Source organism: Mastigoproctus giganteus, chromosome 3 (assembly GCF_048544385.1).
Source record: "Mastigoproctus giganteus isolate SK-2022 chromosome 3, ASM4854438v1, whole genome shotgun sequence".
Classification (NCBI taxonomy): domain Eukaryota; kingdom Metazoa; phylum Arthropoda; class Arachnida; order Uropygi; family Thelyphonidae; genus Mastigoproctus; species Mastigoproctus giganteus.
In genome coordinates, this window is record NC_143577.1 from 246,048,838 (window position 1) to 246,067,506 (window position 18,669).

An 18,669-nucleotide genomic window follows, 5' to 3' on the forward strand; every position below is an offset into this window, starting at 1 on the left:
GAATCAAAGATGGGAAATTGGTAAGAGTGGCAAAAATAATGCATATAATCAGTTTTTCCTCATATGGATGAGAAAAATTAATTATGTTCATATACAGAGCTTGGTAACCTTACAGGGAATGTGATTAGTGTCTTTAAGGCTCTGAGTGGGGTCAGTAAAATAAATGAAGGTGAAATTTTAAAGGTTATAAATATTTCTAGAATTAGGGACTATAAATTAAAATTAAAGGGAAAGAAGTATAAATTAGAGTGTAGGAAGATTTCTTCTAGCCAGAAAGTTGTAAATTACTGGAATGAATTACTTTTATGAGTAGATGAGGTCAATAGTTTGGGGAGCCTCAAAAGTCATCTGGATCAGCACTTAAGTAAAACATAATAGATTTTTTTTTTAACTGGTGCAGCAAAAGCCTTTGGCTTTCCTGAGGCTTTTGCTGCACATAACACACTCCATCTGAGAATTTTTGGCCAAAAAATATATTTACCTGATCTCACCCTATTTGTTTTTTTTTTTTTTTCCCTTCCCTAAGCTTAAAATAATGTTAAAAAGATGAACAGTTGATAAAATTTGAACTATCCAAGAGAATGCAAAGGAAAACTCAATGAACTCTGAGTTAATTCACGATGCTCCCCTTTTTTTTTTTTTTTTTTTTTTTTTTTTAATAAAAACAGTCTTAGAACTTACTGATCGGACTTAATATAATATTATTTCGCTTAATTACTTACAAGGACATGCAATTAACAAATACTTCATTGAGAAAAACCAGCATGAGAGAAGGAACAAAGCTTATAGTTCTTAACTACCTTCATAATTCAGTGAAAAACCCAAAATTTGTACAGATTAAAATGAGCTAAAAGAATCACTTACACTAGTTTACAAATTTAAGTTTGTTCACTGGGGTTTGAATTTCAATAGGTCCTACTGCCAAAATAGGTTGCTATGATTTCAAATATGACTTAGATTTTTTTCTATCACATCCAGATTCATCTCAATTTAAGAAATAAAAAAATTGTTTTTTTTTATGAACGTATATAACTTTATTGCATTTAGTAATGACAAATTGATAGGATTACATTTTCATATATCAACAAATACGTAAATACTAACAAGTATTAATCAAAATTCTGAAACTTTCATTAATCAGACCTTCGTCTCTTTGTTTAAAAAGAACTTTTAATCATTTTTCTTTTATGTACAGTGCCAGATTTCGCTCTTTTTAAACACAAGCAGTAGTCGGCCACCATGCTTGTAAAGATGCATGGTGGCCGACATGGTGGTGCAGGACATAAAGCAGAGGTACCTTCCCTGGTACCTCTGCTTTATGTCCTGATGGAATCTCTCCCCTTGTTCTTCGCTCATCTGTGCAAGATTTTCGGGGAAAAAAATCAAGATAGGCATGCAAAAAGTGAATTTTGATGCTCATATTGCAACCTAAATTGCAAAGCTTTTCGAGCATATTTTGAAAAATTTTCTCATAATCCTGTGATTTATGATTTCCCAGAAAGTTTTCCCTTACACTTTTAAAAGCAATCCAGGCTTCCCTTTCAACATCAGTCATAGTAGTTTCAAACTGACTGTCTAAAACCAATTTTCTAATTTGGGGACCAATAAACATATCCTCCTTAAGTTTTGCATCAGATAAACCGGGAAATTTACTGCAAAGGTACTTAAAGCAGTTGCCATCCTTATTCACTGCTTTAACAAATTGCTTCATTATGCCTAACTTGATATGCAGTGGAGATAAAAGTATTTTATCTGGCTTCACAAAACTTTCGTGCACAATATTTTTTGACCCCAGCGTAAGATTGTGCCTCCGAGGCCATTGCTTCTTTGTCCGATGCAGCGCTTTAGCTCTGCTATCCCATTCATAAATAAAGCATGGAATTTTAGTGTACCCACCCTGTTGCCCCAACAACATACATAACACTTTTAAGTCTCCACATAGTTGCCATTTGTGATCTTGATATTTAATTTTCACCAGAAGCAACTTTAGATTGTCATAAGTTTCTTTTAAGTAGACTGAATGAGCAACTGGCACAGATGTGTACTTATCTCCATTATACAAAAGAACACCTTTTAAACTATTCTTAGAAGAGTCTATAAATAGTCTCCATTCACTAGGAACATATGATGGAGCTCCTAAGACGTTTATTAAACCAGCGATATCACTGCAATATACAAGAGGACCTTCTTGTGAAAAATACTGTATAAACTCCCTTTCACGATTTTTGTACCAGGAAAAGGATGCACCTGAAGTAAGAAAGTTCTTCGCTTGAAGTCTGGATCCCAGAATTTCAGCAGCATACTTTGGAGACCTAAGGCCCTTACTAAATCGTTCAGTTCAATTTGCGTGAATTGCTGTGGCATTAAAATATTTTCTGGTGATAACATTCCTCTTCACTAATGCTTTAGCTTCTGCTTTGAAGGAAGAAGTTCTGGTGGAGGTTTTACAGGCAGATCAGGTCCATGTGAACTGGTTTTATGGCTGATGGCAGATCTGGATATTTGATGTCCTTTTAATTTTTTGAATTGTAACCTTTAATGTCACATACACAAAAGTAATTCAGCATGGCTTACTGGCTCACACCACACTATAGGAATAGCAAATGGCAACCACACCTTTTTTCTTGACTCCATTTTCTAAGATGTTCGACACATGTAGGGCATACTTTATGCGGTGCCCACAATTTATCCTAATCACCTAGTTTATGTCCAAGTATGCATAATATGATTTTTTACAAAATCTGTAATATTTCACCTCTGCTTTACAGGAACAAAACAACCACATAAGTAACAAAATATGTCGGGACTGTTTATACACTCTCTGGTTGCGATACTAAAAGAAAACTAACACAATGAGAGCTCACGACAGTTTTTACAGGAGTACTGTGACCGCATAAGGGATGTGCCACTTATATAGGCTCTGTGGTTGAGTGGGCTGTATAAACAAGTGAGTCCATGCTCAGACAAGTTTAACCGCAACTACACACAGGAGTCTCCCAGACTCCATGTGGAAAACAAAATTCTGGGAATCACAGATGGGCCGGAAGAGCGGGATGGGGGACCCATCTACTTCCTGAGTCAAGGTCGGCTACCTTGCAGTATGACCTTGCAGTGTGTGTGTAGTTATGGGTATATACCTTCACAATCTGTTGTATTTGAGGCAATTATTTGATATTGATTACGAATATAGAAGTATAAAACTTGTAATAGTTTACAGAATAATGTAAACAGAATAATGTAACTTGTTTACAGAATAATGTAACTTGTAATAGTTTGCAATAGTTTACAGAATTGTAAACTATAGCAAAAACAATAGTTATGTACACATTTGCGTATAATACCTAGGTAATATTTGTTAATGAATTGTGAAAAATCTTTACGTGATAGAAACAAAGGGACTTCGGTTCAGTAGTAGTAGTAGTAGTAGTGGCATGTGATGCAAGAAAGCATGTGTATGAGCTTATGCAGCATCAGATAAAAAAAAAAAAAAAAAAAAAACACACCATTCATTCCAAATGCCTGTCCAGTTCCTCCTTAAATTTATTCAACCTATCAACTTCCACAAAGACAGATGGAAGTTTGTTCCAGCAATTAATCACCCGCTGCCTAAAGGCAAATTTCCACACATCTATTCTACATCTGTCTTTTCTTAATTTGAATTTATGCCCCCTTAGATTCGTAATCTGAATAAGTGGAAGGATCCCATCAGAATTCAACATGCTCAACCCATTCAAGGCCTTATAAACCTCAATCAGATGACCGCGCAGGTGCCTAGTCTCTAGCCACTGCAATTTGCAGAACTTAAGCCTCTCCTTCCTAAAATGAGGCCTCCAGACCTGTACAGTACTCAAGGCGTGGCCTGACCATTGCCTTATACAGAGGGATAATCACCTCCTTTTCCCTGCTAGCAAAATTCCTATATATCATTGACAAAATCCCATGACCTGCCCTGGCAGCCTGTCTGCATTGCTCGGAAAACTTCATATCTGCCTGCAAAATTACACCCAGGTCTTTTTCATTTTTTACCACCTTAAGTGTAGTACCACACAGTTGGTACATTTCTCTGGGTTACTTCTACCCATATGCAGTACTTTGCATTTGTCAAGGTTAAACTTCAGTTGCCACTTCTTAGCCCATCTGCCCAAATTATCTAGATCCTGTTGCAGTAGCACACTGCCATTACTGTCATTAACAACCCTGCCAACCTTTGTATCATCTGCAAACTTCGACATTAAGCCTGATATACCTTCATCAATATCATTCATAAATATACAAAACAACAGTGGACCCAACACCGAACCCTGTGGGACTCCACTAATAACATTAGTTCACGAAGAGCAGTACCCATTGATTACCACCCTCTGTCTTCTCCCAGTTAAACATCCTTTTATACATTGTAGCAACTTACCCTTAATACCATTCTGCTCCAATTTGCACAACACTGTCAAAAGCTTTCCTGAAATCCAAATAGATGATATAAAAATTATTTTTTGCATCCAGTTCCTTTGTAACCATATCATAATATCCTATCAAATTTGTCAGACAAGACTTTCCCTTAACAAACCCATGCTGTGTTTGAATTATTGCTGCAGTCTTGTCTAGATGATCCTGCAATGCATCTTTAACCAGTGACTCCATTATTTTACCCGGAACAGAAGTTAAACTAACTGGTCTGTAATGACTCGTGTCACCCTTCGATCCCCCTTTGTGAATTGGGGATACATTTGCACATCTCCAGTCCGTGGGAACATCCCCTGAGTCAAGGATGCTCTCATAATTATGGCCAAGGGTTTGCTTACTTCCTTTGCTGCCTCGTTTAATATAACTGGATAGATCCCATCCACCCCAGGTGCTTTTCTTATGTTTAACTTCAACAATTTCTCCTTGTTATGATTTCCAAACCTTAATAACTCCTCGTGTGTGAATGTAGATGCAAAATACTCATTCAGTTTGTTTGCTAACTGGACAGGATCATCAACAGTCGATCCATCGATATCAAGTGGACCAATCAGATTCATCCCCTTCCTTTTAGAGTTTATATAAGTAAAGAAATCCTTGCTGTTTTTCTTAGCATCTTTTGCCAAGGATTTCTCGTAATCTGCCTTCGCCTGCCTAACCTCCTTTGTGACCTGATTACAGACTAGCTTATATCTGCCATAGGCTTCTGAGTCACTTGATTATTTATATGCATCCCATGCATTTTTCTTCTCTGTTACGAGTTTCATTAGTTCATTTGATAACCATTTAGGCCTAAATCTTGAACAATATTTCTTAATAGGTATGAAACTTTTAGTAGCATCCACGATTAATTCCTTGAATGCTTCCCACTTAGACAAGACTTTACTGTTTGTAACATCACGCTGTACAGAATTTAAAAATTTTCTGAGACCACTGTAATCAGTAAACATGCATAAATAACTGCCACATACTTTTACTCAAACCCCAGATACACTGTAAACCAGTGTTATAAGTGATGTGATTGTATTGTTTACTTGAAAAAATATTGACCTAACCTGCGTGTTACTGTAGTACTCTTTAAATTTTTCTGGATTGAAAAAAATTTGAGCTGCTCTTCACCTGTTAAAAACCATATGTTGCTTACATTAGAAGGCAGAAAATTATAAATTGTTGAAGAATTTCACTATGTTTCAGACATCTTGTATTCAACTACTATTGAGAGTGGGCGATAAAAATGTATATAAGGAGAAACAATTCAAAACGTTACTTGCATGTGAAATAAACATTTACACTATAATTATATTAACACACATTAAAAAAGTAAACTTATATGATTGATGTTTCTCTTATAGCTATTACAGAACAGTCTTTGTAACTCCAATCAGAAGAATTAAATTTTTAAACAGTCCTCATATAATGGTCACACACCAGTATATGATGAAATGATATATCATATTGTAAATACTTCTCATATAAATACAGATAATTTTAAAAATATTTATGATATAGTATTTAATAGTTTTTACTATTATCACACAAATATTTATTATGGAAAATTTAATTACCGCTGAATGATGGTTTAGTACATGTGCACAGTGAGTGAATGATGTTAATAACAAGTCCATGGATTGAAGCTCTCAGAGAGACAGGACCTGTATGCACCAGCAATGTAACAATATGGAACAAGTATGGTAGATGGCTGGCCACTGTATAGAGAATAAAGAAATATTATTATTACTATTATCATCATTATTTGGAGAAAAAAAAAAAAGACTTAATAAAATAAAGAATCAAATACAGTAGACACTAATAATAGGGTCACTTTTGTAAGTTCTGTTTTGAGTCTAGCAACTGGTAATTTTATTAAACAAAATTTCTGGATGTAACTTGTTTTGGAGGAAAGTTACTAACTGCAGAATACATACATCATAAACAATTAATGCAACTTTATTCAATGGGCAAAATGGGAAGCTATTCAGTCTCACCCTCCCCACCACACTCACTGCACATCTGAGTGATAGGACACAAAGGGCATGTAAAATAATTTCTTTATGTATATATATATACTCATATTTTTATTTGCATTAGTACATTTGGCTAAATACTGTTTTAAAAGATAGTTTTAAACCGTGATAATTTTTAGATTTTGTATTTTTTTTCCTTTTCTTATCCTTTTATGCATATTTCGTTTTCTCTAAGTAAAGAGGTGGGTGCATTATCCAAGATCTAATTAAATGTGTAGCTGACTGTAATTTTCATGTTCAGTGTGTCTGTGCTTGAGGAAATAAATCAAAAAAGCATTTTCAAATAATTTGAAAATTTCTTTGATATTAATTTTTGCACCTCTTCCCTTCATCCCCCCAGCAGCTGACATTCATGAATAAATACTATGCAGGATGGCAATGCAACAGTTCAAATAACTTCTTTGGTATTTGTACAAGTGGAAGATTTTTTTAAAACTGTCATTTGCTATTCAGCTATGAATTTACAAAAGTTCGGAAAACAATTTGAATTGGAAAAAGATCTGAATGGAAATTAAAAAAAAAAAAAAGTTAACTTTTAGCTTCAGAACAGGTTTAGAAATCAAGAAGGGGCCCCTGGAGCCGTAACTGGGTAGACAGCATTTAAGTACTTGAATTTGTTTACTCAAACAAATTCAGTCCTGCCAGTATCACCACTGCAAATATAGTGTACAAAAAAAAAAAAAAAAAATTCAAGAAAACCTATACTAGTACATTCAGAAAAACATATACTAGTACATTCAGAAAAACATATACTAGTACATTTAGACCCAAACGTTAAAGAATGACTTAGAACTTCCCAGCTTTAAAGGTTGTTTAGATCATCTATTGGCAACTAAGGCCAAATTGTGCCTAGAAGAGGAGGACAAACCAGATCAGACCCTTATGTAATGAGCGTGGGATAGTATTAGATACCCCAGCTGAAGTTGCAGATGAACTCAACAGTTACATTACTTAACAAGTAATGTAACATAACATTACTTAACAAGTACAGGTCACTGTTGAACAAAAGCCGAGAATTAGGGTTGAATTTGAAAGTGTCTGCAATTCTGCCCAGACACGATAGGAGGGAGTATATGATGAGAGCCTTGTCGATCAATTCGGCCCTGGAAAGATTGTGCAAGGCTCAAGGGGTAAAATTTTTTTCAGCCTGGACTGTACTTGTTAACAGGAGAGATTGCTTCTAGAGGGATGGGATACACTTAAATAGAAAGGGTGCAAGAATATTTGCTGATGCTATCGAGGCAGTGTTAGGTGGGTCGGAAAACTGCTAGCTTGGGGGGAGACAAAGACCAATAGATTGACAGTAGCCACTGGCAGAGGTGAAAGAGATTCTTGCACTGCTTCTATTAGAATGAGCAGAAGCCTGAAAAACAAGATGCATGGTATTTCAGAGACTGCTGGGAGCCATTGCGGTACAAGTAAACACATGGGTTGTGTTAGGGTAGCTAAGAATAGAAACAGGTGCAGGTATACTTGCGTGTACACCAATGCTAGGAGTTTAGTAAATAAATTTGATGAATTTGAGGTATTGCTCAAAACATCGAAGGCAGATATTGTTGGGATATCAGAGACGTGGTGTCACACAGATATAAGGGATGCGGAACTGCAATTTGGGGAGTACAACGTCTACAGAAAGGATAGACAGGATAGGAAGGGGGGAGGTGTTATGCTATTAGTTAAGAAACACATAAAAACCAAGGAAGTGAAGCCAGTCGACATCGCTGGACAGTGCAGTGTGGAGTCAGTTTGGTGTGACATAAACATTGGGAGATAAAAATTGAGAGTAGGAGTGTGCTATAGGCCTAATGACTCTGAGGAGTATAATAAGGAACTGTACAGGGAAATAGAGTGGGCCAGTAAATCAGAGTGTCTTATAATGGGAGATTTTAATTTCCCAGATATTGACTGGAATTTGGGGGCTGGATACTCACACACTAGCAGGGCTTTTGTGGATTTATTGGATGATTGTTTTCTACATCAGCATGTTCCGGAGGCAACTAGAGGGAGTAATACTCTTGATTTGATTATCAGCAGTGATTCTTCATGCATTAAGAATCTGCAGATAAATGAACCACTAGGTGGCAGTGATCACAGTGTGCTGAAGTGGGATTTACTCAAAGAGGTAACTACCATTAGGGGTAAAGGGAAGGGTTATTGCTTCCGTAAAGGCGACTACGATGGACTGAGACAGTATTTAAATTCTTTACAGTGGGACCAACTGATGATGTTACCAACAGCAAATTCAAAATGGGAAGCATTCAAAGAACTTATCTTGGAAGCTACTAGGCTTTACATACCAACTAAGAAATATTGTTCAAGGTTTAGGCCAAAATGGATGTCAGATGAACTAATGAGGCATATGGCAGAGAAGAAAAATGCATGGGATACTTACAAATTAACACATGACACAGAAGCCTATGATAGATACAAGTTGATATGCAACCAAGTTACAAAGGAGGTTAGGCAGGCGAAGGCAGATTACGAGAAATCCTTGGCAAGGGATGCAAAGAAAAACAGCAAAGAGTTCTTTACTTATGTAAACTCTAGAAGGAAAGGGATGAATCAGATTGGTCCACTTGATATTGATGGGTCAAGTGTTGATGATCCTGCTCAGGTAGCTAACAAACTAAATGAATATTTTGCATCGACATTCACACATGAGGAGTTATTCAGCGAGGGGAATGCCAGAGGTGTATTCAACTCTGTAAGCTACAGAATCTTGAAATAACTGGGAGTAAAGTGGAGGAGAAACTGTTGAAGATAAACACAAGAAAGGCACCCGGTGTGGATGGGATCTATACAGTTATATTAAAGGAGGCAGCAAAGGAAGTAAGCAAACCCTTAGCCATAATTATGAGAGCTTCCTTGGACTCAGGGGAGGTACCCATAGACTGGAAATGTGCAAATGTGACCCCAATTCACAAAGGAGGATCAAAGGCTGACACAAGTAATTATAGACCTGTGAGCTTAACTTCTGTTCCAGGAAAATTAATGGAGGCACTGGTTAAAGAAGCACTGCAGGATCATTTAGACAAGACTTCAGTTATAGCTCAGACACAGCATGGTTTTGTTAAGGGGAAGTCTTGCCTGACCAACTTGATTGGATACTATGATGCAGTCACAAAAGAACTGGATGCAGGGAATAACTTTGATATTATATACTTGGATCTTAGAAAGGCTTTTGATACTGTTGCACATGGAAGACTGCTACACAAATTGGAGCAGTGTGACATTGGAGGCAAATTGCTGCTATGGATAAAGGGGTGGTTGAGGGGGAGAAGACAGAGAGTGGTAATCAATGGACACTGCTCATCGTGGACTGATGTTATTAGTGGAGTCCCTCAGGGCTCAGTGTTGGGTCCATTATTGTTTTCTGTATTTATAAATGATATTGATGATGGTATATCAAGCTTAATGTCCAAGTTTGCAGACGATACAAAGGTTGGCAGGGTTGTCAAGGACACTACTGACTATGCTGCTGCAACAGGATCTGGAAAGGTTGAGCAGATGGGCTGAGAGGTGGCAAATGAAGTTTAACATTGATAAATGTAAAGTACTACACATGGGAAACAGCAACCCCAGAGCAACGTATCAACTCTGTGGTACAACACTGACAGTGGTAGAGAATGAAAGGGACTTGGGGGTGGTTGTGCAGCCCGTCTGCACTGTTCTCTGAGCAGTGCAGACGGGCTGCAAGAGTAGCTCATGGAGTATTGTCAATGATATACAGGAATTTTTCCAGCAGGGATAAGGAGGTGATTATTCCATTGTATAAGGCGATGGTCAGGCCACACCTAGAGTACTGTATACAGGTCTGGAGGTATCATTTCAAGAAGGATGTAGAGCTGCTGGAACGAGTACAGAGAAGGGCAACAAGATTAGTGAATGGAACAAAGGGGTGCTCTTACGAAGAAAGGCTTAAGTTTTGCAAATTACAGTGTCTGGAGACTAGGCACCAGCGAGGTGATCTGATAGAGGTGTATAAAGCCTTGAATGGTTTAAGCATGCTCAATGCTGATGGGATTCTTCCTCTAGCTCAGAATAATCACCTGAGAGGGCATAAATTCAAATTGAGGAAAGACAGATGTAGGATAGACGTGCGGAAATTCGCCTTTAGCCAGCGGGTGGTTGGTTGGTGGAACAGACTTCCATCCCTTGTGGTGGAGGTTGATAGCCTAAATAAGTTTAAGGCTCAGCTGGACAGGTATTTTGAACGAACAGAGGGGTGAACTGGAAGTGGTTTTTTTTTTTTTTTTTTTTTGGCTGATGCTGCATAAGCTTGCTTTCTTGCATCAAATGCCTCTACTAATGCTAATGCTACTTTGCATTGAGTGTTACAGAAGAAAAGCCCTTTGTGTCAACGAGAAATCATGGGAGTGAAATTGAAAAAAATATAATTAATGATGTTCAAATTTCACATGTTGATTTAATGAAAAAAGTTTTACTCCTACAGGCCAGTAAGGCTTCTGGTGTTGATGGCATAGACTTTTATAATCTTGAGGGAGGCAGCAAGCAAGTGCATTGAACCATTAAGGTTAATTATGAGAGCATCACTGTTTTTTTTTTTTTTTTTTTTGTTTTAGTTAGTTTTTGGCGCATCGGCTTCTGTGGCCATAGTGCACCTCCCAAGGTTTTTGCAGTACTCTGATCCAAACCCGAGGCGGGATTCAAACCCGCGACCTTTGGGTTGCTAGGCAGGTGCTTTACCAACCCGGCTAGCCCGGTCAGCAGCATCACTGTACTCAGGAGAGATTCCGTTGTATTGGAAAAGTGCCAATGTATTGCCAATACATAACAAGTTCTAAGGGTGTAGTGGGAAATTACCGGCTGGTAATTTCCTCAGCATGCGTTTTTTTAGAGAGAAAATCATGTTTAACTAACCTGGTTAGCTATTTTGACAAGTTCACTCAAGAGCTGGACTTGGGGAGTAATTTCCACTTTGTTTAATTGTATTTCAGCGAAGCATTTGACTCGGTCCCACATGAGTGGTAACTATTTACTATTTTACTTACAGGACAAGATTTACTATTTTACTTACAGAGACAGGACTTGAAAGAGTCTTTGGAATCTTTCAAGAAGCACAATGTCTTTCTTTATATGTGATCTCCATATTTGAACTTTTTTTTTTTTTTTTTTTTGTAGTTGTTGGCACATCGGCATCTGTGGCCATAATGCACCTCCCAAGGTTTTTGCAGTACTTTGATCCAAGCCCGAGGCGGAATTCGAACCCGCGACCTTTGGGTTGCCAGGTAGGTACTTTACCCACCCAGCTAGCTCGGTCAGCATATTTGAACATAATATTCTAAGTGTGGTCTAACAATAGCCTTATATAATGGGATTATGATGTCCTTATCTCTACTAGTAAATGTTCGAAAAATCATTGATAGGATACCATGGGTCTTCCTTGCAACCTGTCTACAATGCTCAGAGAATTTCATGTCTGACCATATTATAACAGCCAAGTCCCTTTCCTCCACCATCAGCTTTAGTTCAAATCAACCAAGTGTATAAGTTATTTTGGGGTTACTGTTCTCCAGGTGTAATATAGTCAGTCCTCGTATAACAGGTGTTTACACTATACGAATTCGATCATACATGATTTATAAATAGGGGAATGATATCTTATACAACACAAACCGAATTTGCTTATGCACGATTTGCCTCTGTGTTTACAAGAAATGGCAGTCAAATGCAGAATCATCCCAACTGAATGCAACACGATAGGAATGAAGAGAAGATTCTGAAAATATATTTATGTTTTTTATATCAGTGAAGGGGAAACATATTTCACCATAATAACGTAAAAACCAACACAATTCCAGCTATCGGTATAATCGCAAATGCAATTGGATCGAGTTTACTACCAGTTTATAACAGAATCCACTAGCAGAAACACAACTGGAAATTGTTTTTATTGTTTTATGGTAGTAACCCCTAGAAACGTGCTTTAGTAAAATGTGAGGTGTTAATAGTGTATCTCTGCCTTTACGGAGTTGTTTATGTGTATCAAGTGTACCTCCTCGTTTTGTAATTGTACTTTATTCCCTAAAAATGAGTAAAATACTTAAAAGGTGTGAAAAGGAAGCATCCTGGTGAAGACACTGCAAATTCAGAGAGAAAAAAGAAAAGCAATATCGATAAACAGAGATGGACTGGATCAAAAATTCTTACCCGGGAAAATTTATAGTGGTCCCACACTATGGTTATGACAAAAATCACACCGGCCTCCGGCCCACTGGGGTTTCCCTGGTAAGGCTTATGGCCAGTCTACCTCTGTCGATAGAGAAAATATGAAACTGTGAAATGCTTTTGGTGAAATCAGCATTTAGCATTAGCATTAGTAGAGGCATTTGATGCAAGAAAGCAAGCTTATGCAGCATTAGCCAAAAAAAAAAAACCACTTCCACTTCACCCCTCTGTTCGTTTGAAATACCTGTCCAGCTGAGCCTTAAACTTATTTAGGCTATCAACTTCCACGACAAGGGATGGAAGTCTGTTCCACCAACCAACCACCTGCTGGCTAAAGGCAAATTTTCGCACACCAATCCTACATCTGTCTTTCCTCAATTTGAATTTATGCCCTCTCAGGTGATTATTCTGAGCAAGAGGAAGAATCCCATCAGCATTGATAATTCTCAAACCATTCAAGGCTTTATACACCTCTATCAGATCACCTCGCTGGTGCCTAGTCTCCAGACACTGTAATTTGTAAAACTTAAGCCTTTCTTCGTAAGAGCACCCCTTTGTTCCATTCACTAATCTTGTTGCCCTTCTCTCTACTCGTTCAAGCAGCTCTACATCCTTCTTGAAATGAGGCCTCCAGACCTGTATACAGTACTCTAGGTGTGGCCTGACCACTGCCTTATACAAGGGAATAATCACCACCTTATCCCTGCTAGAAATGAAAGACCATGTGATATTGCACGTGCTACAGACCTAAATGAGGCAATGCCGAGAATTACAAAGAATACAGAGAAAATAAAAACAACTTTCATAGCAGAAACAACTCAAAGTGTAATTAAAATTCATTAGATTAAGACACAAAGAATTGGAAGAGATGGAACGGCTGTCATCTGTTTGGATAGAAAATCAAACAAAAAACAAGTTTGCTTACGATAGAAGCAAAAGCAATAGCAATATTTTATTACGATTATTTATTGTGTTTGGTAATGTTTTGGTTACAAATGTGTGTTCAATCTTGGGTGGTCAGCACCTAACCCTATTTTTCCCATAGGGCCTGTTGTTCATATTGCACAATTTTGCATTGCACTAGGGTTTCTAGGAACACAACTATCGTGCTATATGAGGAATGACTGTACTTTACACTTTGCTAGATTAAAGCATAGCTGCAATTTTTCTGACCATTCCTGAAGTCTATCTAGGTCACTCTGAAGAAGCCCTGCTTGGCAGTGATCATTAACTACTCTATCAATCTTTACACCATCTGCAAATGTAGACATTAGGCCCTCTATCCTTTCATTAATGTCATTTAAGAAAATCAAAACAACAGTGATCCCAATACTGATCCCTAGGGAACCCCACTTCTTACATCAACCCAATCTGAGGAATAACCATTTATCACAACCCTCTGCCTCCTGCTCTGAAGCCATTCTACTATCCTTCTAAGAGTTTTCCCTGTGATTCCAGCTTTATAAGCTGGAAAAGGCTGGAAGAAAAGGAGCTATAAGTAAAATGAATGAGTAAAAAAATTTCATGGTTATAAATGATTCTAGAACTAGGGGTCATAATTTCAGGTTACTGGGAAGAGATGTTTAGAATGCATTGCAGGAAGTTTTATTTTAGCCAGCAAGTTATAAATTACTGGAATAAGTTACCTGCATGGATGGTAGAGGCTGACAGTTTGGGGAAATTCAAAGATCAGCTGGATAATTACCTACGGGAGGAGGGAAATGCATAGGTTGTCTGTTTCCTTTTCACTTATTATTTATTTTTTTAAAAATTTTCTTCTTATTATTATTTTTATTTTATTTATTTATTTCATTATTATTATTATATTTTTTTCTTGGCTGGTGCAGCATAAGCCATAGGCTTCCTTGCACCATGCGACCATTGCTAATACTAATATAAGGCAATGGTCAGGCCACACCTTGAGTACCTTGTACAGGTTTGGAGGCCTCATTTTAGGAAGGATTTGGTTTTTTTTTTTTTTTTTACTAGCATTAGCAATTAAGCCATATTGCTCCGAGGATATGCAGTGGTTGTTCCCTGACCTTTCTGCATCCTCCGTATTTGGTGGTCACGGGCTCGAACCCCGGTCTAATCAAGAAGTGTGTGCTACGCACTGTTGCTCCTGCACCCCTGGCATTTTTAGGAAGGATGTAGAACTGCTGGAGTGAGTACAGAGAAGGGCAACGAGATTGCCCTTCTCTGTACAGCAACCCCAGAGCAACGTATCAACTCTGTGGTACTACACTGACAGTGGTAGAGAATGAAAGGGACCTGGGGGTGGTTGCGCAGGCAGATATGAAGTTCTCTGAGTAGTGCAGACGGGCTGCAAGAGTAGCTCATGGTGTATTGTCAATGATATATAGGAATTTTTCTAGCAGGGATAAGGAGGTGATTATTCCCTTGTATAAGGCAATGGTCAGGCCACACCTAGAGTACTGTATACAGGTCTGGAGGCCTCATTTCAAGAAGGATGTAGAGCTGCTGGAACGAGTACAGACAAGGGCAACAAAGATTAGTGAATGGAACAAAGGGGTGCTCTTACAAAGAAAGGCTTAAGTTTTGCAAATTACAGTGTCTGGAGACTAGGCACCAGCGAGGAGATCTGACAGAGGTTTGTTTGTTTGTTATTTGGTTTTTAGGAGCATTAGCAACTAAGGCCATATTGCTCTGGGATATGCGGTGGTCATTCCCTGACCTTTCTGCATCCTCTGTATTTGGTGGTGACGGGCTCGAACCCCGGTCTAATCAAGAAGCGTGTGCTACGCACTGCTGCTCCTTTCCACCTGGCTACGGAGGTGCCCTCTGATAGAGGTGTATAAAGCATTGAATGGTTTGAGCATGCTCAATGCTGATGGGATTCTTCCTCTCGCTCAGAATAATCACCTGAGAGGGCATAAATTCAAATTGAGGAAAGACAGATGTAGGATAGACGTGCGGAAATTTGCCTTTAGCCAGCGAGTGGTTGGTTGGTGGAACAGACTTCCATCCCTTGTCGTGGAAGTTGATAGCCTAAATAAGTTTAAGGCTCAGCTGGACAGGTATTTTGAACGAACAGAGGGATGAAGTGGAAGCGTTTTTTTTTTTTTGGCTGATGCTGCATAAGCTTGCTTTCTTGCATCAAATGCCTCTACTAATGCTAATGCTAATTGGTGAGTGGAACAGTGGTAAGTTTAAGGCTCAGCTGGACAGGTATTTTGAACGAACAGAGGGGTGAAGTGGAAGCGTTTTTTTTTTTTTTGGCTGATGCTGCATAAGCTTGCTTTCTTGCATCAAATGCCTCTACTAATGCTAATGCTAATTGGTGAGTGGAACAAAAGGTTACTCCTACCAAGAAAGGCTTAAGTTTTGCAAATTGCAGTGTTTGGGGACTAGGCACCTGTAAGGTGTATGATTAAGGTGTTTAAGCTCTTATCGGATTATTTGTCTTGCTCAGATTACGCACCTGAGGGGGAATAAATTCAAATTGAGGAAAGACAGTTGTAGAATAGATGTGTGGAAATTTGCCTTTAGTCAGAGGTTGATTGCTGGAACAAACTTCCATCTGTTGCGGAAGTTGACAGCTTAAATAAATTCAAGGCATAAATAGACAAACTTTTGGAGTGAATGGGAATATGTTTTTTTTTGGCTGATTCTGTAGAAGCTTGCTTTCTTGCATCATATGCCTCTGCTAATGTTGTTGTTATTATTATTTGGTTTTTAGGAGCATTAGCAACTAAGGCATATTGCTCCGGGGATATGCAGTGGTCATTTCCTGACCTTTCCGCATCCTCCATATTTGGTGCTGATGGGCTCGAACCCCTGTCTAATCAAGAAGCGTGTGCTATGCACTGCTGCTCCTGCCCACCTGGCTATGGAGGCGCTGCCTCTGCTAATGCTAAAAGAATGCAATCAACATTGAGCTTACTCAATCCATTCAAGGGTCTTTATCACCTAAATCAATTCTCCTCACAGGTATCAAAGCCTCTAGATGCTGCAATTTGTAGAACTGAAGCTTCTTTCTTGGTAACTCCCCTTTCACTGCACCTGTTCCTACATCCTTCCTAAAGTGAGATCTCCAGAGTTAATACAGTTCTGGAGATCTCACTTTAGGAAGCCCAATATTCAGCCCAATGTCCTTTGAAGGCATCCACCCTACTCTTCAAGTTCTCATAAATGCTCATCAGAACACCCGCCGAGTTAGAGCCTAATTTCTTCACACACTCTGCACCGAACACACACTAAGACACCCATCCCTCTTGGCAGGATCCTGTCTTGTTCCAGAAACTTCCACAAACATTGTAAAAGCAGCATATTCAGTTAGGCCGTGATTTGTCTTCCACTTCTTTTCTCCCTTGTAAAAACCTTTTGTTCCATTCAGAAATGTATCCTCTTGATAAGATGTTTTCTCCACACATGTCACACAACTGGTACGTTTCAATTGCCATTTTCTTCAATTTATTAAAAGAATTGATGTTCACACTGCTCGATTTCTGTATCTAGCAATGTCAGGTGCTCATACTAAACTTACATGAAGAAAGAAAACAACACTAACTTTCCAATTAGTCAGCATATTGACATAAATTTTGGCATAAAACTACAAAAAAAAAAAAAAAAAAGGTTTCTGCAACTGCCAGGATATCAGAAGCCATTTTTAGATCTGCACACAAAGTCTCATTATTTAATGGCTAACATTGCATGGTGCTAAATTTATTATATCTCTCATAAATCCAGAACTGTCGATTATCTAGGCACACTAAAGTCTCATGGGAAAAAAAATTAAATAAAAGCTTATTTTTTGTCCTCTTGAGACTTTAGCGTGTGAAAAAAATAAATAAAATTGTAATGTTTAATTTGGTTTTTATTTCTTATTAAAAGTTTAATAAGAAATAAAAATATATTCCAAAAAGAAAGTAACATTTTAAAATTGAGTTATACTTTGTGTTATAATACAGACAACTGATTACTATTTCATAAGGTACTCATAGATAAACTAAAGAAACATATAGCAATCACCTCCAAAGAAAAACTGTGAGGGGAGTTGATCTCACTTTTCTGGCTGTTAAATCCTCTTGTGCATAAATATCTGATTTTCTTTTATAACAATGTACATTGTTATAGTATAGGAGATATATATTAAGAGTATAATATCTTCTCTTGTAGATTAAATTTTGGATGTACAGTGCATTCCAGTTATTTGGACCACTGGTTAATTGGGGCAGCCATTTATTTGGGGTAAATCTTAAAAAACAGAACCCAATCGAGAAAATAGCCAGGTTTACTTCACTTAGTTGGGACAACATGCCATTTAATTGGGGCAAGAGACTGCAGCACTGGAGATTACCCTACGATTGTCTCCAACTAACCCATGTGGTACAGTCAGATTTCTGGAAGTCACAACCATAAAACAATAAAAACAATTAGCAGTCACTTGTTTATTGGGCTTTTCTGTTAGTGCAATCTATCATAAACGGATAGTAAACTCGATCTTATTGAATTTTCGATAATACTGACAGCTGGAATTCTGTGGGTTATGGTGAAACGTGTTTACACTTCCATGGAATCTTCAATCATATAAAAAAATTAATTTTCAGAATCTTCTCTTCATTCCTATTTTTAAAGCTTCGTAACTTGTTACTCCGTTCTCACTTGTACATATCGTGTTACTTGCAATTTGTGTGTGCCGTGTTCTTAGTTATTGCTTGCTTATCTTTTTACTATTTTAAATTTTAGCCCCCACCCACAAATGTCAGTGAACAGAAATGTCAACTAGTTAGTTTGTACATATTACAGTAAGTATTAATTATTCTGATTATCACATAATATTCTTCCGATTATCACATATATTCTTCTGATTTTCACGTATCATTTAATTTTTTAATTGGTAAGATAATAAATGGTAAATTTATGCTTAATATATCTTTACTTTTATAGCCTGTAGATAATATTCCTCCTATTTTCGCTAATTAGAATTGCTGAGTAATCGAATTCAAATTCAATTCACAAATGTGATCACAATAAC

The 18,669-nt window shown here is 37.8% G+C and overlaps 1 protein-coding gene across 1 annotated transcript in view; it reads right to left on the bottom strand.

Annotated features, from left to right (window-relative positions):
• Nf1 (neurofibromin 1) overlaps nt 1–18,669 on the bottom strand; it is a 1,111,953-nt gene that overhangs the window by 225,723 nt on the left and 867,561 nt on the right. The window contains exon 44 of the mRNA XM_090369763.1: nt 6,024–6,164. Within this exon, the coding sequence (XP_090225889.1) occupies nt 6,024–6,164 (141 nt within the window). The remainder of the gene's footprint in view (nt 1–6,023; nt 6,165–18,669) is intronic.